This window comes from Salmo trutta, chromosome 35 (assembly GCF_901001165.1).
Source record: "Salmo trutta chromosome 35, fSalTru1.1, whole genome shotgun sequence".
Classification (NCBI taxonomy): Eukaryota; Metazoa; Chordata; class Actinopteri; order Salmoniformes; family Salmonidae; genus Salmo; species Salmo trutta.
The window spans coordinates 20,492,480-20,516,532 of record NC_042991.1 but is presented as its reverse complement, the minus strand read 5'-3'; the positions used below and the strand labels follow the sequence as shown (position 1 = coordinate 20,516,532).

The 24,053-nt window shown below is 40.7% G+C and overlaps 1 protein-coding gene across 1 annotated transcript in view; it reads right to left on the bottom strand.

Annotated features, from left to right (window-relative positions):
• LOC115174836 (solute carrier family 35 member F1-like) overlaps positions 1 to 24,053 on the bottom strand; it is a 154,803-nt gene that overhangs the window by 82,656 nt on the left and 48,094 nt on the right. Inside the window, exon 2 of the mRNA XM_029733763.1 lies at positions 11,889 to 12,064. Within this exon, the coding sequence (XP_029589623.1) occupies positions 11,889 to 12,064 (176 nt within the window). The remainder of the gene's footprint in view (positions 1 to 11,888; positions 12,065 to 24,053) is intronic.

Sequence of the window (24,053 nt, the reverse complement as noted above, 5' to 3'; positions counted from 1 at the left end):
ATCAATCAAATGGATAGGTGTAAGCAATTATGGTAATTCCAAATGTCCTTAACTTGGTGTCTTCACTAGACAGAGAGAGAGATGGGAGGGGGGAGAAAGTTAAAAAAAAGGATGAAAGTGGGAGAGAGGTGGGAAGAGAGAGAGAGATGGAGATAGAGAGAGAAAGACAGCAGTGCAAATGTATTTTATTTAACTAGGCAAGTCAGTTAAGAACAAATTCTTATTTACAGTGACAGCCTAGGAACTTAGACTTGTGTATTTCAACAACTCTTCTCTTACAACTTGTTGGGCAATCATATGTACCTACAGGGAAAGGATGGCCAGCCACATAGGAGGGGGATTTCTACTATTGAGAAGGAGGCCGTGCTGACCAAGATCCATGCTGGTCATTTTGGAGTGAAGCACATGACTGCCAAAATCAACCTACACTTCTTCTGACAGGGAATTGTCAAGGAGGTGGACACCTGGGCAAGTTAAATAACTTTTAGTTTATCAATCACATTCTATTTGTCACACCCTGATCTGTTTCACCTGTCTTTGTGCTTGTCTCCACCCCCCTCCAGGTGTCGCCAATCTCTTTATACCTATGTTCTCTGTTTGTCTGTTGCCTGTTCGTTTTGCTTGTGAAACCTACCAGCGTTTGTTCCCTTGAGCCTGTCTGTTTCTTGCTCCTCCATCCTAGTCCTTTTGACCCCTCCTTTTGACCCTTCTGCCTGCCTGCCATTTTATACCTTGCCCCACCTCACTGTATTATTGACCCCTGCCTGCCCTGACCCTGAAACTGCCTGCCGTTCTGGACCCTTTACCCCTGCCTGCCTTTGACCTGTCATTTGCCTGCCCCTGTATTAGAAATAAACTGTTTTGTTTCGTTGACACTGTCTGCATCTGGGTCATACCTGAAACGTGATAATATTATATCTGAAATTATTATGAATTCAATCAATGTCATCTCAAAGAGCATACAATGTTTCAATTTGTCACTTTTTACTTAAAGGTCAGTACCCTGTCTAGCCTGCCAGGACGAAGACTGTGGCGAAGCCTATCAAAGTTGTGTCACCATGGCACATGATCGGTAAGTGTCCCAATTCACATTTTAAAATGATAAGTTGCTTTGTAATGGTTGCTTTATTTGACCACAGCAGAGTTCAATATTATAGTGTGTGTGTGTGTGTGTGTGTGTGTGTGTGTGTGTGTGTGTGTGTGTGTGTGTGTGTGTGTGTGTGTGTGTGTGTGTCAGTATCCTTACAAATATGAAAATCTGCATACTGTATGACAGATACTGGTAAGAATAAAGTAATCTTCTCTAACACATTAAATGTTAGGGGTGGACCTCATCGGACCCTTCACTAAATCCAGGAATGGCAACAGCTGGTGTCTGATCACTTTACCAAGTGGGTGGAGGCAATACCCATTAAGGTCAGTAAAGGAAGAGTACGTGCTTAACTCTAAATTCCCTTCTGTAACCCATTTAAAAAGGGTGCTTGGAACCAAATGTAGATTTTAGTTTTGTATGATACCCATCAAGGACAAGACTGGTGAGTCCACCATCGCCTTGGAGGTGGCTATCTTCAAAACCCGCGGTTCTCCTGAAGACATCTTGAGTGAACGAGGTCACGAACGCTAGAACAAGGTAAGGATGTTATTAGGTTATATTCTGTCACCAATGGTTTGTTTAATCTTTTTTTTTACAATTATTTTTCCATGGTACATAATCCGACATTTTAATATCTTACATTGTCAATAGATATTGCTTTCCTACCCCCTCCTCCAGGTTTAGTGAATGGACCATCCAGACCCTCAAGACTGCCGTGGGCAAGTCATTTGATTGGTACCAGGAAGGGTGGGAGAACAACCTGAAGGTAATTCTCTTTCCACACAACAGCAGAAGGTCTTCACCGAGTACGGACAGGAGCCGCAGCTGTTGACTGAGGTAAACAATGCCATTGTATATACAATTATTGCATATACTGTAGTCTTTCAAATGTGTGATTGACTTAGTGTTGCCGTTTGTCTATTGCTATTTTTGTATAACGTACTTTCAGGTCACTGAAACCCCACCTGATGTGGTGGAAGTTGTGGAACCAGATCAGAACACCTTCGAGGACCACCTTCAGGCACGGACTGAGAAGGATGTGGAGGTTTTTGACCAGGTAAAAATGATTGTCCGCTGTTAATATATTTTCTGGCCCTCCAAGAGATATGTAAGAAATGTATTTGTAATATGAACTATAATTGCATTTATTCCTGTTATCAATCAAGTTGAGACTGAACATCGACAAGGCGCAGGAGAAACCGATGGAGAGCAACCGGAGTAGAATCAAGAAGGGAACCAAGTGCTACGACATCCGGGCGAATTACTTGGTTTGGAAGAAGGACAAAAGGAAGGCAAGACCTGGGAAACCTCGCTGCTCTTTCGCTCCTAGCTGAGGTCACCATCTGTTAAAGTGAATATAAAAATTATCATAACTATTTGCATTTGCACACAAAATAACCTGAAGCTAGTTTTAGTTTTCCTAACACTGATATATTTTATGACGCCCTACACTTCAGTGAAGTCCAATAGATAAAGTTAGTTAAGCTTTGGTTGACATTTGAGAAGGCAAGAAATGGTAGTTACGCTGAGCTTATAAAAATGTACCTCTTCAATTTACCTCTCCCAATGACTTTAGGACCATCAACTGTCTGAGCCCCCAAGGAGGTATCCCATCCACCAGAAGCAGTGAGTTCGGGTTAGTCTGATTGTCTGGTCTTCTTGGTCGGATGTGGACAAGCTTGAGGTAGGCTATACCTTCCAAAAGTGTTGAAAAGTATATATCTCCCATTTATAACACTGCACTAATCAAATCAAATCTTCTCACAGTAAACATGTGTTTGCTTGTTTACGTCTGTCTTCTACCCTGTTCCCTTTAACTCTGCTCCTGTTCTCCAGGACCTAGGGGTTCTGCCCAACACCCAGACGTGGATCCACCTGATGTCCTCCATTACCAACCACCCTCCAACTTTTCATTACATCATCTACAGCTACTGTTGTTGTCATGTTGTCATCTAATAAGAACGTTTATGCTCTATCATACTTGGCACATAATGTGAGATACACATATAAACACTGCAATGTCCATCTTCAAATCCCCTTTCTGAGACTGGCTTCCCGTTGAGAACAAGTGACAGGCAGAACCTCCCACCCACACAGCAACCACCTGCCCTATACTCCACACAACACAATTCAGTATTTTAGTCTGATTGCCATGTGAGTGTAGAACAAATCTGTGAAAATAAATTAATGACACAACTGTACCAAGAACTAAGGTTTATGTATTAAAATCTTAAATATTGCAGTTTTTTTTCTCAGTTTCACAAGGTGTTCATTATTGTACGTTATCCTTTGATTGTATTTATTTGCTCCAAATTATTCATTGTTGTGTCCTAGGACCTACTAGATACATGTATATTCATCCACAAGGGTGTATTAATGTGCTATGCGAGATAGAAAGAAATGAATCATAATAGAGGACTAGTGAAATGATATTATTTCAGTGTAGATAAGGGAAGGGCTGGTTAAAATAAAAACATGACAGCCAGACAAACCAGTGTATGAATCAAACGGATTTGCGTATGAATGGAGTGGAAATGAGCTGACTTTGTGTTCTGTAAGATAAGTAACTTTAAAGTGTCAAGCAGATTACACATTTTCTTTGCCATTTCAAATCAAATGTATTGGTCACATGCAGATGTTATTGCGGGTGCAGCAAAATGCTTGTAACACTGCATTGATCCATCAAATTCCCAAAACATAACATTTAAAGACATGGATTTCATGTTGTAATTGTCAACAATGTACCCAAAAGTAGTTCGAAGTAATGTTTTCATTTTATTAGCTAAACAAAACTTGTTAAAACAGTGAAATAGTGATTTGCATAGTGATGATGAAAATAACGTAATTTAGGCTGTAATAATCTAAATTCTAATCATTGGGTCATCACACCATTGATATAGCAACGGACGCTAATAGTTAATCGAATCCCATTGTGACGCAGAGGGGGACATTATTTGGCATGACAGGCCCTAAGCGAGATTTGGTTGAGGTGGGGTGGGGAGAATGTTTTTCCATTTTAAAAACAATTTTCCTACAGTTCTGCACATTTTGCCCTGGCCTATGCCATATTAATGACATCTGAGTGAGAGTGACTAACAAAATCAAATGGGAGCTTCCTGGAGGTCAGGGCCCCTGGGCACGTGCCATGTGCGACTGGTCAGTATTCAGCCATGAGTACTACAAGTTTAGATGGCTGGCTAGACTAATTTACCAATCTAAAAATAGTTAGCTGATATGGCTAATTGAGTGACTGTCAGTGACTGACATAAGAGAAACATTGCTGATGCACAACCAAATGTCGAACTTGCTCCATCTACTATTCTAACTCTCAATAGTAAGTTTTTTAAAAAATGGAGGGGGGGGGGCCTATGCGAACGCTTATGTTGCTTAAGCCTGGACATGTGGGTGGAAGAAAACATAACTTAATTCAGCATGAAATGGTAATGAGGACAAAAAGCAAAAAACTCCAAACTAAGAGTACATCTAAACTACCCCATAGGAAACCTCTTCCTCTGTCAGTCTGTTGACTAAAACCAATCAGCTCACTTTTCCACTCTTCTTGATCTGGAGGCTACAATCTACAGTTCTTCAGATAAACAGTGTGACAATGGCCACTCAAGCACAACAGGCAATGCTGAGAGTAGCACTGAAGCATTGACACCCACCACAGGTGTTCCACTCAGACAGCCTTTCAATGGGTGTACACACACACACACACACTCCACACAGTAACCTGCTGCTTTGTTTTGAAATGTTCCCTGTGAGCACTCTACGAGGTCACCCAGAAAGTCAGTAGATAACACAAACCCAGCTGCAAACTGTCTCCAGTTTATACAAGTCCTTTCCTGTCCAATTCATCTCCAGCTCGTATCCCATAAAGCATAGCAAATATATTATGTCATCTAGCTTGATTAGATGCACCGAGAGGACAGGGGTTTTTACAATAAACAGTGCCTTCAGAAAGTATTCACAACCCTTGAATTTTTCCACATTTTGTTGTGTTACAGCCCAAATTTAAAATGTATTAAATAGAGATTTTGTCACTGGCCTACACAATAAATACCCCATAATGTCAAAGTGGAATTATGTTTTGACAAATTACATAAAAAATGTAGACCTGAAATGTCTCGAGTCAATAAGTATTCAACCCCTTTGTTATGGCAAGCCTAAATAAGTTCAGGAGTAAAATAATGACTTTAATGGCTGTGATAGGAGAAAACTGAGAAAGCAATCCTGTACAGATGAAAAAAATATTCCAAAACAGAAAAAAACTAAAAAACAACCTCCCCCGAAGATCCTCCTCCCACTCCTGCTGACTTTCGCAGATTCTGCCTTTACCTTCCTGATGTTGCCGGTAATAGGCTACAATTGGAGTCTGCAACCTTTCTAATGTGGAATGCCAATTTATTTTACAATTTCTACCGATCTGCGTGCCAGTTATGGTTTTCAAATGCACATTTTCATGGAACATTTTAATTTAATTTATAATAATGTCTTCGTATCTCAAAAGCATTGTCATGTGGTTAATAAAAATTCTATCGAAATCTAAGAAGTCTGTCCATGATAAAGTGCTGCTTTCTTGACATCTACAGTGCCTAAAGAAAGTATTCATACCCCTTGACTTATTCCACATTTTGTTGTGTTACAGACTGAATTCAAAATGGATTAAATATACTTTTTTCCCCCTCACCCATCCACACACAATACCCCATAAAGATAAAGTGTAAACATGTTTTAGACATTTATTAAAAATGAAATACAGTTTCCTCCATCAGCTCTACATCACCCCATCTAGATTGCGCAAGTTCAACCCTGATGTTTTAGATGTGGCTCAGATGAAGGAACATTCCTCCGTTCCACTTGGCAGTGTTCAAAACTACACAGTTTCTGGCAGGGGGTATGCAATACCATATCCTCAATTCATGGGGTTCCATTCCCTTTAGGCCCGGAGGTCTGTCTACAGGGTAACTTTACTAATTCCAATCTTAGGCAAAGCCATACTATAAAGCTAAAAGAAATATTGCTAGCGATTGCCAAGAAATGTATAGCCTTGAAATGGAAATCGGATTCCCCCCTGCCAGTTGCAATGTGGCTATCAGAAGTTAAAAGTTGTATCCAACCGGAAAAAATCCCTTACTGCTTGAGGAATAAGTTAAAGATATTTGACAGAATTTGGCAACCTTTTGACTATATGGAGAATCTCCCCTCACATCATATATTGATTGTATCTCTAAATAATCCTCACGTAATGTTTCACACTTAATGTATAATATGTAGCCTACGGCAGGTGACCATATGATCCAATGTCTCATCATTTTTGTTATTATTACTTTCATTTATTGTATATATATATATATATATATATATATATATATATTATATTTCTACACTCGTCTGTTGTCTTGTAAGGTTATTGTCACTGTTATATTGTCTAATATCTTTTTATTTTTGTTTTGAATGTTCTTAATTGGAAAATGCTCAAATAAAATACAAAAATAAATGAATGAAATGCAGAATTCTCATTTACACAAGTGTTTTCACCCCTGAGTCAATACATGTTAGAATCACCTTCGGCAGCGATTACTTCTGTGAGTCTTTCTGGGTAAGTCTCTAGGAGCTTTGTACCACTGGATTGTACAATATTTAAACATTATCCTTAAAAAAAATATTCAAGGTCTGTCAAATTGATTGTTGATCATTGCTAGATAGCCATTTTCAAGTCTTGCCATAGTCGATTTAAGTTAAAACTGTAACTAGGCCACTCAGGAACATTCAATGTCGTATTTGCAAGCAACTCCAGTGTATATTTGGCCTAGTGTTTTAGGTTATTGTTGTCCTGCTGAAATTTGAATTTGTCTCCCAGTGTCTGTTGGAAAACAGACAACCTGGTTTTCCTCTATGATTTGGCCTGTGCTTAGCTCTATTCCATGTATTTATATCCCAAAAAACTCCCTAGTCCTTGCTGATGACAAGCATACCCATAACATGATGCAGCCATCACCATGCTTGGCAATATGAAGAGTGGTACTCAGTGATGTGTTGTGTTGGATTTGCTCCAAACATAACTTTGTATTGAGTGCATAACGTTCATTTCTTTGCTACATTTTTTTGCAGTTTTACTTTAGTGCTTTAATGCAAAAAGGATGCATGTTTGGGAATATTTGTATTCTGTACAGGCTTCCTTCTTTTCACTCTGTAAATTTGGTTAGTTTTGTGGAGTAACTACCTACAATGCTGTTGATCTATTCAGTTTTCCATTATCACAGTCATTAAATTCTGTAACTGTTTTAAAGTCACCATTGGCCTCATGGTGAAATCCCTGAGAAGATCCCATCCTCAGTTTGGAAGGACGCCTGTATCTTTGTAGTGACTGGGTGCATTGATACACCATGCAAAGTGTAATTAATAACTTCACCATGCTCAAAGGAATATTCAATGTCTGCGGTTATTTATATTCCCATCTACCAATGGGTGTCCTTCTTTGCTAGGCATTGGAAAACCTCCAGGTCTTTGTGATTGTTTGAAATTCAATGCTTGACTGAGGGACCTTTCAGCTAATTGTATGTGTGGGGTACAGAGATGAGGTAGTCATTCAAAAATCATGTTAAACACTATTATTGCATACAGAGTGAGTCCATGCAACTCATTATTGTTAAGCACATTTCTACTCCTGAACTTATTTAGGCTTGCCTTAACAAAGGGGTTGAATACTTTTTGACTCAAGACACTTCAGCTTTTCATTTTTTATTAATTTGTATACATTTCGAAAAACATAATTCCACTTTAACAATATAGCGTATTGTGTGTAGGCCAGTGACAAAAAACGACATTTAATCCATGTTAAATTCAGGCTGTAACAAAGTCAAGGCGTGTGAATACTTTCAGAAGGCACTGTAAATCAACCAGACAGGTCCTACAGGCCCTTTTGTCGCACCTGGACTACTGCCCACTTGTGTGGTCATGTATGGTAAAGAAGGACATACAGTTGAAGTCGGAAGTTTACATGCACTTAGGTTCTAGTCATTAAAAGTCGTTTTCAACCACTCCATAAATCTCGTTGACAAACTATAGTTTTGGCAAGTCGATTAGGACATCTACTTTGTGCATGACACAAAGTAATTTTTCCAACAATTGTTTACAGACAGATTATTTCACTGTATCACAATTCTAGTGGGTCAGAAATTTACATACACTAAGTTTCCAAATGCCTGAAGGTACCACGTTCATCTGTACAAACAATAGTACGCAAGTATAAACACCATGGGACCACACCGCTGTCATTCTGCTCAGGAAGAAGATGTGTTCTGTCTCCAAGAGATGAATGTACTTTGGTGTGAAAAATGGAAATCAATCCCAGAACAACAACAAAGGACCTTGTGAAGATGCTGGAGGAAACGGGTACAAAAGTATCTATATCCACAGTAAAACGAATCCTACACTGACATAACCTGAAAGGTCGCTCAGCAAGGAAGAAGCCACTGCTCCAAAACTGCCGTAAAAAAGCCAGACTACGGTTTGCAACTGCACATGGGGACAAAGATCGTACTTTTTGGAGAAATGTCCTCTGGTCTGATGAAACAAAAATAGAACTGTTTGGCCATAATGACCATCGTTATGTTTAGAGGAAAAAGGGGGATGCTTGCAAGCCGAAGAACACCATCCCAACCGTGAAGCACGGGGGTGGCAGCATCATGTTGTGGGGGTGCTTTGCTGCAGGAGGGACTGGTGCACTTCAAAATAGATGGCATCATGAGGAATGAAAATTATGTGGATAAATTGAAGCAACATCTCAAGACATCAGTCAGGAAGTTAAAGCTTGGTCGCAAATGGGTCTTCCAAATAGACAATGACCCCAAGCATACTTCCAAAGTTGTGGCAAAATGGCTTAAGGACAACAAAGTCAAGGTATTGGAGTGGCCATCACAAAGCCCTGACCTCAATCCTATAGACAATTTGTGGGCAGAACTGAAAAAGCGTGTGCGAACAAGGAGGCCTACAAACCTGACTCAGTTACACCAGCTCTGTCCGGAGGAATGGGCCAAAATTCACCCAACTTATTGTGGGAAGCTTGTGGAAGGCTACCTGAAACGTTTGACCCAAGCTAAACAATTTAAAGGCAACGCTACCAAATACTAATTGAGTGTATGTAAACTTCTGACCCACTGGGAATGTGATGAAAGAAATAAAAGCTGAAATAAATCACTCTCTACTATTATTATGACATTTCACATTCTTAAAATAAAGTAGTGATCCTAACTGACCTAAAACAGGGAATTTTTACTAGGATTAAATGTCAGGAATTGTGAAAAACTGAGTTTAAATGTATTTGGCGTAAGGTGTAAGTAAACTTCCGACTTCAACTGTAGGAAGATTAAAGTTTGACCAGAACAGAGCAGCACGTATTGCACTTAGATTTACATGGAGGGCGAATGTCAGTGGTATGCGTGTCAATCTCTCCTGGCTCAAAGTTGAGGAGAGACTGACTGGTCTTTGTCCGAGGTGTTGATAGGTTAAAAGTATCAAACTGTCTGTTCAAGTTCAGACACTCATCGGTACCACACAAGACTTGCAGCCAGAGGTCTTGTCACAGTCCCCAGGTCCAGAACAGAGGCTTGGAAACGCACAGTATTAAATAGAGCCATGACTACATGGAACTCTCTGCCACCCCAGGTAACTCAAGCTAGCAATAAAATCAGTTTTAAAAAACTGATAAAAGAACACCTTGCTGGGTACTGTGAAATGACAGACATTTTTTTATATTTTGTATTGTATTTTGCATTATATTTTGTAGTGTTATGTATATTATTATTTGTGTTTTGTTTCCTGTTTGGACCCCAGGAAGAATAGGGGAACATAATAAAATATTGTGTCTGTGTGTGCCTGCATGACTGCATGCGTGTCCAGTAGAGGTCGACCGATTAATCTGAAAGGCCAATTAATTAGGGCCGATTTCAAGTTTTCATAACAATCGTTAATCGGTATTTATGGACACCGATTTGCCGATTTTTTTATTTATTTATTTTTATTTAACTAGGCAAGTCAGTTAAGAACACATTCTTATTTTAAATGACGGCCTAGGAACGGTGGGTTAACCGCCTTGTTCAGGGGCAGAACGACAGATTTTTACCTTGTCAGCTCGGGGATTCGTTTTTGCAACCTTCCGCTTACTAGTCCAATGCTCTAACCACCTGCCTTACATTGCACTCCATGAGGAGCCTGCGTGGCAGGCTGACTACCTGTTACACAAGGGCAGCAAGAAGCCAAGGTAAGTTGCTAGCTAGCATTAAACTTATCTTATAAAAAACAATCAATCTTAACATAATCACTAGTTAACTACACATGGTTGATGATATTACTAGTTTATCTAGCGTGTCCTGCGTTGCATATAATCAATGCGTTGCCTGTTAATTTGTCATTGAATCACAGCCTACAACGACAAACGGGTGATGATTTAAGAAGCGCATTTGCAAAAAAAGCACTGTCGTTGCACCAATGTACCTAACCATAAACATCAATGCATTTCTTTAAAATCAATACACAAGTATATATTTTTAAACCTGCATATTTAGTTAATATTGCCTGCTAACATGAATTTCTTATAACTAGGGAAATTGTGTCACTTCTCTTGCGTTCCATGCAAGCAGTCAGGGTATATGCAGCAGTTTGGGCCACCTGGCTCATTGCGAACAGTGTGAAGTCCATTTATTCCTAACAAAGGCCGTAATTAATTTGCCAAAATTGTACATAATTATGTCATAACATTGAAGGTTGTGCAATGTAACAGCAATATTTAGACTTATCGACGCCACCCGTTAGATAAAATACGTAACGGTTCCGTATTTCACTGAAAGAATAAACGTTTTGTTTTTGAAATGATAGTTTCCGGATTCAACCATTTTAATGACCAAAGGCTTGTATTTCTGTGTGTTATGTTATAATTAAGTCTATGATTTGATATTTGATAGAGCAGTCTGACCTAGCGATGTTTGGCAGCAGCACGCTCGTAAGCATTCATTCAAACAGCACTTTCGTGCGTTTGCCAGCAGCTCTTCGCAATGCTTCAAGCATTGTGCTGTTTATGACTTCAAGCCTATCAACTCCCAAGATTAGGCTGGTGTAACCGATGTGAAATGGCTAGCTAGTTAGTGGGGTGCGTGCTAATAGCGTTTCAAACATCACTCGCTCTGAGACTTGGAGTAGTTGTTTCCCTTGCTCTGCATGGGTAACGCTGCTTCGAGGGTGGCTGTTGTCGATGTGTTCCTGGTTCGAGCCCAGGTAGGAGCGAGAAGAGGGACGGAAGCTATACTGTTACACTGGCAATACTAAAGTGCCTATAAGAACATCCAATAGTCAAAGGTATATGAAATACAAATCGTATAGAGAGAAATAGTCCTATAATTTCTATAATAACTACAACCTAAAACTTCTTACCTGGGAATATTGAAGACTCATGTTAAAAGGAACCACCAGCTTTCATATGTTCTCATGTTCTGAGCAAGGAACTTAAATGTTAGCTATTTTACATGGCACATATTGCACTTTTACTTTCTTCTCCAACACTTTGTTTTTGAATTATTTAAGCCAAATTGAACATGTTTCATTATTTATTTGAGGCTAAATTGATTTTATTGATGTTTTATATTAAGTTAAAATAAGTGTTCATTCAGTATTGTTGTAATTGTCATTATTACAAATACATAAAAAAAAACGGCAGATTAATCAGTATCGGCTTTTTTTGGTCCTCCAATAACCTGAAAAATCAGAATCGGTCGACCTCTAGTGTCCAGTGTCGTACCTTGCCTGACAGCGAGCGTGGTGGTGTAGACTAGGAACAGCAGGATGTAGTTGAGAAAGCTCTGGAACACAGGCGTGTTGGCGTGGTATTCATGAGCCAGGTACTTGCTGGTCAGTCCGATGCCACAGACGAGCAGAGACAGGACCTGGCCCAGAGCCAGAGTTACCAGAAGTTCCCTGGAGAGGAGAGGCAGGAAAGAAGACAGTGTTACTACACACTGGCATTACAGCACAGGTACTAAACCACAGACTGGAAAGGGCATTGGAACACAGCTACAGTACATTCACATAGAGTGCATTCGGAAAGTATTCAGACCCCTTGACTTTTTCCACATTTTGTTACGTTACAGCCTTATTCAAAAACGCATTAAATAGTTTTCTTACTTCAATCCACACAAAACATAATGACAATATCAAAAACAGGTTTTTAGAAGTGTTAACAAATTCATAAAAACATTAAAAAATATCACATTTACATAAGTATTCAGACCCTTTACTCAGTACTTTGTTGAAGCACCTTTGGCAGCGATTACAGCCTCGAATCTTCTTGGGTATGACGCTTGTCGTGGTAATTATTCTAATCAAAGGAGAGACTTTTAGATTTCTTCAAAACTAGCAAACTTTATTAATAATTACTGCAGTAATGGAGCGTTAACGTTCACCCAATGATGGAAAGTTAAAGCCCAAATAAACAGAGTTAGGTTACAACTCTTTATAGTCTTCCAGAGTCCTTGTGACGAAGAACATATGTAGAAATTATACAGAAAAGGTACAGTGTCCTCTCATTCAACAGACATCAAGATTTAAATGACACCAAATATCTGTTTCTAGTTCATTTACTGCTTGTTTATACAGAAATAATAATGTAACATAGGATACTAGGCCCTTCCCTCAGAATAATGGAGTCCAGTATTCATCTGCCATGTGGGAGAGGTTCTGCCTGGCACCGGCAGACAGGCACACAGACACTAAGCATAGAATGGAATGCAGTCTTCAGGTTATCACCAAGCCATCGTAAAACTACTTTCAGCGTTAAACCTCAGAGGCTCCCCTCAGAAAAACATACAGTGTGAATGTACTCATACAGGAATACATTCTAATATAAAAGTAATGTGATTAACATAATGTTGTAATTCTACGACACGCTACAAGCTTGGCACACCTATATTTGGAGTGTTTCTCCCATTCTTCTCTGCAGATCCTCTCAAGCTCTGTCAGGTTGGATGGGGAGCGTCACTGCACAGTTATTTTCAGGTCTCTCCAGAGATGCGCGATCGAGTTCAAGCTGGGCCACTCAAGGACATTCAGAGACATGTTCTGAAGCCACTCCTGTGTTGTCTTGGCTCTGTGCTTAGGGTCATTGTCCTGTTGGAAGGTGAACCTTTGACCCAGTCTGAGGTCCTGAGCGCTCTGGAGCAGGTTTTCATCAAGGATTTCTCTGTACTTTACTCCGTTCATCTTTCCCTCAATCCTGACTAGTCTCCCAGTCCCTGCCGCTGAAAAACTTCCCCACATGCTGCCACCACCATGATTCACCGTGGGGATGGTGCCAGGTTTCCTCCAGACGTGACACTTGGCATTCAGGCCAAAGAGTTCCATCTTGGTTTCATCAGACCAGAGAATCTTGTTTCTCATGGTCAGAGTCTTTTAGGTGCCTTTTGTCAAATACCAAGCGGGCTGTCATGTGCATTTGACTGAGGAGTGGCTTCCGTCTGGCCACTCTATCATAAAGGCCTGATTGGTGGAGTGCTGCAAAGATGGTAGTCCTTCTGGAAGGTTCTCCCATCTCCACAGAGATACTCTGGAGCTCTGGAGTGACCATCAGGTTCTTGGTCACCTTCCTTACCAAGGCCCTTCTCCCCCGATTTCTCAGTTCTTCCATTAAAATGTTTTTTCAATTTAAGAATGATGGAGGCCAGTGTGTTCTTGGGGACCGTCAATGCTGCAAAAAAATGTTGGTACCCTTCCCCAGATCTGTGCCTCGACACAATCCTGTCTCGGCGCTCTACGGACAATTCCTTCAACCTCATGGCTTAGTTTTTCTCTGACATGCACTGTCAACTGTAGGACCTTATATAGACAGGTTTGTGCCTTTCCAAATCATGTCCAATCAATTGAATGTACCACAGGTGGCCTCCAATCAAGTTGTAGAAACATCTCAAGGATGAACAATGGAAACAGGATGCACCTGAGCTCAATTTCGAGTCTAATAGCAAAGAGTCTGAATACTTATGTAAATAAGGTATTTAAGGGATGCGTATGACGAGTGTGTTTCATTTGGTGACCTCAGAGAGGACAGGAAACACACATGACTATATCTCTGAATATTTTTCAATTATGGGGTTTGCATCTAATTCTTGTATAAAACGAATGAGTAAAGATGAAACTATTTGTGAAATGATGTAATATGATGTAAAACCTTTAATGTGAAAGAATTGTTTTGATAAAATAACAGTCTTCACTTTAATGATGCCAAAGACACAACATATTATGGTGCCCCGTGTGAGGAATCTAAGATAGAATTGGACTTTGCTGTTGAATTACACACATATACATATATATATATATATATATCAATTGTGCAAACAGAATTGTAGAAACAGACTGCTTTGTATACAAATTGGTTGTGTGTGTGTTTCCATTTGAACAGGCTACAGAGAGTGCCTCCGGTCATGTGTCGATAGTCAGAGCAATGAGTTGTAAATTCCAGATTTAGTCCGTTAGGCCAAACGGTATGATTTCTGTCGGTCAATATTAATTTCTAGAGCAAGGGCTTAGAGCCAGTAAGGTTAGAAATTAGATAGATCTCTTCGTTGACCGAGCCGAAGTTCTGTCTGCCTACCGCGCTAAGCCAGTGTGGGTAGACCACAGGCGTATCTGTATTTATGTACCATGACGCTCCGGTCAACATAATGCTAGCAAAGTATGCCGAATGGGTTAATGTGAGACGTCACCAGTAAACCCCCCTTTCCATGGTGGAGGGGACCTTATTTTGTGCTTGGAACTGAGATTTCTGTACAAAGTAGGATAAGCTTGCACGAGATGCTAAGCTAACAAAGGGAAACAGTATTTTCTTTTTCCTGTGTCACGCTGAAATTCCTCCGCCTTGCATGATGGACGTCCCGCCCTTTGTACTTCCGTTTGATTTCAGCTTTCTGCGATCACTGGTGTTGAAGAATTGCCAGTACATTTCATGAAAAAGAATTAGGTGTCACCCAAACGTGGATCATGTTAAGATATCCAGCCAACCGCAATTGACTGGATATCAATGTTTCATTCAATTAAACTAACAAGTGAAATTGCCAGATTTACTTTTCAAGTGGATCTTTTAAATAATATCCAAATTGATTGGGTTTCTACAATGTGACAATTTAAACTTTTCACATTAACCTACATCGACAAGGTTCAGGTTAATTTAAAGTAGAATTCCTAAATAGCCTATACAGGTTTGATTTATCATTAAAATAGATCAAATCAGTCAATCAGTCCCGCCTCCAGCGGGAATCCCATATGGATTTGGCCTTAGGGAGAAGTGAACCTAGCGGTGAATGTACCCTAACATTTAACTTCTTGCGGATCAGTGGGACGCTAGCGTCAACAAAGTACACACATTCACCAGAACGCGTAATAAACACAACATCCAAAATGGGAGCCACTTAGAAAAACTACAAATTCTAGCTCATTTTTCCAAAGACAAGCCTGAAACTCTTTCTAAAGACTGTTGACATATAGTGGAAGCCCTAGGAACTGCAATCTGGGAGGTTTTCCCTTCATATTAAAAATGACAGTCATAGGAATCAATGGTGGGCTGAAAATGTGTTTTCTCTGGATGGTTTGTCCTCGGGTTTTCACCTGCCATATCAGTTCTGTTATACTCACATACATTATTTTAACAGTTTTAGAAACTTTAGAGTGTTTTCTATCCAAATCTACCAATTAAATGCATATCCTAGCTTTTGGGCCTGAGTAACAGGCAGTTTACTTTGGGCATGCTTGTCATCCAGACGTCAAAATACTGCCCCCTAGCCCAAAGATGCTAAAAACCTGTTTTCGCTTTGTCATTATGGGGTATTGTGTGTATATTGATAAGGAACATTTTTTATTTAATACATTTTAGTAAAAGGCAAAAACGTAACAAAATGTGGAAAAAGTCAAGGGGTCTGAATACTTTCCGAATGCACTGTAACCGCATGGCCAGTGAACAGAAGGTTCTGGTCTTTCATTTCAAATATTTGAAAGTGTGTATTCTTCCTTATGCCTGTGTATTTAGGCTTCCATGGTCAGGTGACATGGTCTGGTAAAAACTCATGGCCCTAGCTACAACAGCAGATCAACAGGTGTCCATATCAACCACAGACCCATCTCTCCATCCCACTGTCTCCCACAGAGTTGCCACCTTCTGAACTCATTACAACCTAGCCTCTCCAGCTGTGTGAGGCACATCCAGGTCTTCCAGTCTGATTTATATTAGGACAGGATTTCCAAACACCCTCCATCTGTCACACCCTGATCTGTTTCACCTGTTCTTGTGATTGCTTCACCTTCTCCAGGTGTCGCTTATTTATCCCAGTGTTTCCTGTCTCTCTGTGCCAGTACATCTTGTATGTTTTCAAGTCAACCAGCATGTTTTCCCGTGCTCCTGTTTTCTATTTGCTTTCTCTAGTCTTCCCGGTTTTGACCATTGCCTGTTTGTTCTGGACTCCGTACCCACCTGCCTGCCCTGACCTCGAGCCTGTCTGCCACACTTTACCTCTTGGACTCAGAATCTGGTTTTGACCTTTTGCCTGTCCATGACCATTTTCTTGCCTACTCCTTTTGGATTGTAATTAAACCATAAAGACTCTAACCATCTGCCTCCTGTGTCTGCATCTGGGTCTCGCCTTGTGCCCTTATACCATCAGCCATTGTGACACTTAGCCTGGCTTTCTCTCCTTCTTCAACAGGTGGTTCAGGACACTGAGCTTCCTCACGGGGCTTACTGTACAGTGCTGTCTCAAATGAACCCCCATTCTCCATAAAATGTACTACTTCTGGCCAATGACATCCTCCTTTATTCCCATATGGTGCTCTACTATTGGCTATAACACTCTATTCCCTTGTTTTGGCCCAAGCCTGAACACACACCACCTCTCAGGCCACCTGTGGAGTCTTTGATTGTGTATGTGGTGAAATACAGTAGTGGGACCTGTCAGTCCTGGCTGGAGATGAAAGGGATTAAGAAAGAGCTGTCAATCAAGTCTAAACACACACACACACACACACACACACACACACCCCTCTCCCCCCTAGACAGACCACAGTGCACAAATCAGCCCCTTCACTGCTCCCTCTACACCTACACACAGGCACCAGTGAGAACACGCATGGGCACACACACACACACACACACACACACACACACACACACACTGGAAGAGACATGCACAAATGTAAAGCAGCTCCAACGCAATATCTGCATATCCAGTATCCAGTATAAAGCTGTAGTAAAGGACCAAAAAACAGGCTTACACGCAATCCAGTCGATATACATTAATACTTGTTCCGTTGACTCAGTTCATTTAAAATCTCATTAGGAATGACTGGGAAATAATAGGAAGTGTGTGCGTCCTTATAGAGGAAAAGGCCAAAGAAACGAGGTACACAATAATATGATACAAACATGAAGAGGTAAACCAGACAGATGCAGTCAGCTCAGGGAAACCAATTAGATCCACTGCTACCCCTGGAGCCTGGACTGATCATTTCAGCAGGAGGGAATTAGCATGCAACACTTTCAGTGCCACAGACAAGTTATGATATTAAAAAAGGACAAGCACCAACCTGATCTGAGTGTTTCATCTTAGTAAATATTCAGAGGTACTGCTTATGAGACACACATGAAGAGGCGGTGTTGATATCATTGACTAGACTTATTTTTTGTATACCCCCTTTTCTCCCCAATTATGTGGTATCCAAATTGGTAGTTACAGTCTTTTCCCATCGCTGCAACGCCGTACGGACTCGGGAGAGGCAAAGGTCGAGAGCCGTGCGTCCTCCAAAACACAACCCAGCCAAGCCGCACTACTTCTTGACCCTCTGCTTGCTTAACCTGGAAGCCAGCCGCACCAACGTGTCAGAGGAAACACTGTACACCTGGCGACCACCACAGGAGTCGCTAGCGTGCGATGGGACAAGAACATCCCCGCCAGCCAAACCTTCCCCTAACCCAGATGATGCTGGGCCAATTGTGCGCCGGCCCATGGGTCTCCCGGTCGCGGCCGGCTGCAACAGAGCCTGGACTTGAACCAGGATCTCTAGTGGCACAGCTAGCACTGCGATGCAGTGCCTTAGACCACTGCGCCACTCAGGAGGCCTGACTATACTTTTTTTGCTTATCACATAACAGCATTCGTACAATGTTCTCCCTGTACACCAAGACAGAACTGTAAAATAAATAAAGGGGGCATAAAAGCAGACAATGAAGTTCTTACAATATTTGATGATTACATTTATCAAAAACAGGTTCTATGCTACATGTGCTCCACCAAGTCAGAACAGTAGGCGAAATTAAGAGGGGTAAAAATATCAAATGATTAGGGTGAGGCACACGGGCTACTAAAATTTTACTACACAACATCAAACCAAAATCAAATCAAATGTTATTTGTCACGTGCCTAATAAAACAGGTGTAAGACCTTACAGTGAAATGCTTACTTTCAAGCCCTTAACCAACAATGCAGTTTTAAGATAAATAAGGCTATATACACGGGGTACTTAACATACAGTTAAGTTAGTATTACTTTCTTAGCTACAGTATTCATATCTCCCTGGCATATTACATCATTTCTGCAGCTGCATACAAGACATTTCTGCACTCACCTTGTTGTGTTGTGCTCACTTGAACAGGAAGGTGGCGCTGCGGTCCTTCGAGGGCAAATTTTGTCATCAAACTTTGTCATCAAAGTCTGGCATTCTCTGGATTTATGGTGCTTTCAAGACAACTGGGATCTCGGAAAAAAACAAGGTCAAATCATGATGACGTAAGTGATCTTCAGGTCGTAGCTCTAGAAAGAAGCCCAAGTTCCCGACTTAAAATTCAGAGTTGGATGACCGTTCAAAACGTATTTTCCCTGTTGGAGCTAATTTTGTCCCCCGAGTTCGCAGTTGTCTTGAACTCACTGAAGTCAGATTTCCCAGTTTGCAGTTAACAGTTTTTTGAGTGTAGCAGAAATCATGCTGGATTGACGGCATGGCCAATGTTGAATGTTTATCATTTTAAGCTTGGAAAAGAGACCCTTAAACCCTACTTGGGACCACACAGCCACACTACTGAATAGCAGGCTAGTGATTGCTTTGCCATGTTTGCAGTTAGCCACTAACTCCTTCCAAACCATTCATTGTTGAATTTGCGATTTCCAACTTGTCCACTGGCCAATGAGCACCGATAAGTTTTACCTATAATTTCTCTTCATTATTTATTTTCATAATGACAAAGGTTAAAAAGCATTTGCCGGTAGATTGTCGACTTGAGTCATGATGATGACTGCTAGCTTGCTAGCTAAGATTTTGAAAGTATGATGTTGACATGATCAGTCCAATCAAAGCTACTGTACTTATAAAGTGATTTGACGTCATTTGATCTGTTGCCAATGACCTTGAGCCTTCTTGGATGGGCACTTCTAATGTAACTCTATGGCAGCACCCAAGGGGCTTGAATTTTCGAGGACTACCCTTAGATTTGACGGTGACGTAGAGTAACAGAACACAGCCAATCACAGCACAACTAGAGAACATTACCCAATCATGACGCAACTAGAGAACAACTGAAGCACCTGCATTTTGGAGCTGCCTTAGTCAAGAAAGAAAAGACCATGTTTGTATGCAGCTTTATTAACTCAATGATTTTTTATATTGTTTGCAAGCTGATATGTGACACTGATATGTGTATTAATGCCAAAATAACATGCAAAACAGGCAACCACCACAAAAAAAGTGTTTTTATTTTACATTTCTGGTAGAAATGTGGGGCTCAAAACACCTGCCCGGAATGACGGGTCACCACTGCATACACTCGAGCCAGTCGATATACATTAATATTCGTTCCGTTGACTCAGTTCATTTAAAATCTCATTAGGAATGACTGGGAAATAATAGGAAGTGTGTGCGTCCTTATAGAGGAAAAGGCCAAAGAAACGAGGTACACAATAATATGATACAAACATGAAGAGGTAAACCAGACAGACGCACAGTCAACTCAGGGAAACCAATTAGATCCACTGCTACCCCTGGAGCCTGGACTGATCATTTCAGCAGGAGGGAATTAGCATGCAACACTTTCAGTGCCACAGACAAGTTGATATTAAAAAATTGAGACACTAAGGACAAGCCACAAAAGTGACTTGACCTGAGTCTTTCAACTTAGTAAATATTCAGAGGTGCTGCTTATGAGACACACTACTGAAGGTGTTGATATAATTGACTATACTTGCTCTGTTAATCCCACGCATGTTAAATATGACCAAAAACCCTAAACATCAAATACTCATCTCTCTGTGCTGAAATGCAAAGCAGTCTCACCACTCCCACATTTGGTTTACTATCAATTGATGTGTAATGTAGAGTTTCTCAACTCTTCACGGGTTCTGCCAAGGCTGTGTTGGTGGGTAATTCTGAGATAACAACATTATCTGATGGAACAGAGATATCCAACTGCTCCAAGCCTCTCTTTCTTCCTCTCTGCAGCTACAGAAGCCTATTGTGGAGAGTTTATTTTCCAATTTTCTCCCAGACACCTTTAATTACAGCTGTAGGCTGTGAGCATTTCTGTGTGGAGCCAGATTCATAACACTAGGAGAAGTAGAGATGAGAGTCTGGGAGGGCAATGTAATGTTTGTTAGCTTTCATTATCCAGCTGAGCGTCAAAGGGCTTTAGTGTACATAAACTGCTGTGCTGATCATGCTGTACTGCTAGGCCATTAGCAGCAGCTGATGATGGGATTTCAAGTCACATTGGCTTAAATCTGCAAATGCACAGGTAGGCCTACACAGGCCCTGAGAGTTACACTCTGAACACCTAAACCAGGGGTAATCAACACTTACCCTACGAGGTCTGGAGCCTGCTAGTTTTCCGTTCTACCTAATAATTAATTGCAGACACCTGGTGTCCCAGGTCTAAATCAGTCCCTGATGGGAACAATGAAAAAGGGTCCAGGGTTGAGTTTAAGGGACCTAAACGTACACAGTATTCACTTTAAAGAGCAAATTGAGAAGTGCATACTACGGATGCATGATATAGCCTTCCCTGTAGCTCAGTTGGTAGAGCATGGTGTTTGCAACGCCAGGGTTGTGGGTTCGATTCCCACGGGGGGCCAGCACAGAAAAAAAAAAAAATGTATGAAATTGTATGAAATGTATGCATTCACTACTGTAAGTCGCTCTGGATAAGAGCGTCTGCTAAATGACTAAAATGTAAATGTATATATCGGTTAACATATCGGAATCGGATCATATTAGCTAAAAGTGCCAACATCGGTATCGGCCATTGTATAGTTTAACGATGTGCAAAACGATGTGCAAAACCGATGCAAAGCTGACGTGCATACCTATATAATGTTGGTACATGACGTAATGACGCCACGTAAAATGTTGCATAATAAGTGCAACACAGCATTCCTAAACTAGCCCACAATGTCTGCTGTGTGAATCGAGCAGTCAACAAGTCGAGCAGTCATTTGAAAGAGTACCAAAATTTCAGCGAGACAACACAAAGGCGAAATCCATTTAAGCCAAGTGAATGGAATTCATTGCCCTTGACAATCAACCGTTCTCTGTCGTGGGTGATGTTGGCTTTCGCCCACTGGTCGAGCACCGGTACACACTACCAAGTGCACTATTTTTCAGATGTTGCCCTACCGGAGTTACACAGTAACAGCGTCACTGCTATTACCTTCACAACATACATACTATGAGACGCCGTTTGGGTCTTTGTGTGTCAAAAAAGATACAGTAGCACTGTCAAAGCTGTACAAACAAGTCTGCAAACAAGCAAACACCGGTCACGAACAATGTGTTTACAATTCCGCGTTGTAATAAAGCATCATTGGTTCGACTGCAACTTCTTGGGTAGCTAGCTTTAGCTTGGTACCTAGCTAGCACCAAATACAACCAGCCTAAAAACAATGACCAGTAGAACCTGCAGTAATTTTCATTATTCTTAGCAATGATTTAGGAATCCTTGTGAGTAAGTATTAGCTAGGTTGCCACTTGTTGTTCGCCTATTGAAATTGAACTTCAGTTCATCAAAATAAATAGCTAGTCAGCAGCTTAACCCTGTTGCCCAAAGATGACATTATAAGCAGCCAGCTTGCTTCATCTGGACAGTGAGGCTCGACTACACCGGGGTATGTGTTGTGAAGCTAGCCACAATAAGGATTAGGCACAATAGGGGATTTTGCGGTTTGCCTTCAAAATAAAAATATGTAATTGACAGTAATGCAAATGAATACAAATAGTAGAATTATGCCACATTTTTATTTTGAAGGCTAACCGCAAAGTCCACTATTGTGGCTAATCCTTATTGTGGCTAGCTTCACATAGATGGGTCCGACCACCATTAATCAAATAAGAACTGTCTTATAAAATTAGGGTTATTTAAGATGATGACACCTAGCTATATAGTTAGCTAGCTAACTATAGCTACTGAAACAGATGCTGTGTTTTTTGACGTGTATCTTCTTTGCCACGCAAAGACCCAAACGGTGTTTCACAGAAATCCTGGTTGAGAATGAAACGACTGAACAAATGAACAACAAAACAGCACAGAAAGTAAGTGAAAGAAATAAGTTTTGATTATGTTTTTACTGGTAATGGAGACATACGTAAATGCCAACAAAATAACTTTTTGGTCAGTGTGGTGTGTGTGAGACCTTTATTTAACTAGGCAAGACAGTTAAGAACAAATTCTTATTTACAATGACGGCCCGGATGACACTGGGCAAATTGTGCGCCACACTATGGGACTCCCAATCACAGACGGTTGTGGATTCAAACCAGGGACTGTAGTGACGCCTCTTGCACTGAGATGCAGTGCCTTAGACCACTGTGTCCATGTGTGTGTGTTAACTATTTAACTGTACTAGAATGCTTAAAAGGCCACTAAAATTGTGAATATCGGTTATCGTATTGTTTTTTTTTGGCAATGAAAATATTGGATATCGGTATCTGCCAAAAATGTATTATCCGTGCATCACTAGTTCAAACTATAGCATATGATGGAACACCATAACACACGTACACCCATTTACTGGCAGCAGTCAAACATAAATCATCTCTATATCAAAACCTAGCTATGACATGACCAGAAAACAGCGTATTCCATAGGTGCACATTTATGCATGGTTTCATTGCACTAAATACACAGAGATGCAGACATTTTAATTTACAGTTGAAGTCGGAAGTTTACATACACCTTAGCCAAATACATTTAAACTCAGATTTTCACAATTCCTGACATTTAATCCAAGTAAAAATTCAATGTTTTAGGTCAGTCAGGATCACCACTTTATTTTAAGAATGTGAAATGTCAGAATAATAGTTGAGCGAATGATTTATTTCATCTTCTATTTCATTCATCACATTCCCAGTGGGTCAGACGTTTACATACACTCAATTAGTATTTGGTAGCATTGCCTTTAAATTGTTTAACTTGGGTCAAACGTTTCAGGTAGCCTTCAACAAGCTTCCCACAATAAGTTGGGTGAATTTTGGCCCATTCCTCCTGACAGAGTTGATGTAACTGAGTCAGGTTTGTAGGCCTCCTTGCTTACACACGCTCGCACAGGGCTTTGTGATGTCCACTCCAATACCTTGACTTTGTTGTCCTTAAGCCATTTTGCCACAACTTTGGAAGTATGCTTGGGGTCATTGTCCATTTGGAAGACCCAATTGCGACCAAGCTTTAACTTCCTGACTGATGTCTTGAGATGTTGCTTCAATATATGCACATCATTTTCCTCCCTCATGATGCCATCTATTTTGTGCAGTGCACCAGTCCCTCCTGCAGCAAAGCATCCCCACAACATGATGCTGCCACCACCGTGCTTCACGGTTGGGATGGTGTTCTTCGGCTTGCAAGACTCCCCCTTTCTCCTCCAAACATAACAATGGTCATTATGGCCAAAGAGTTCTA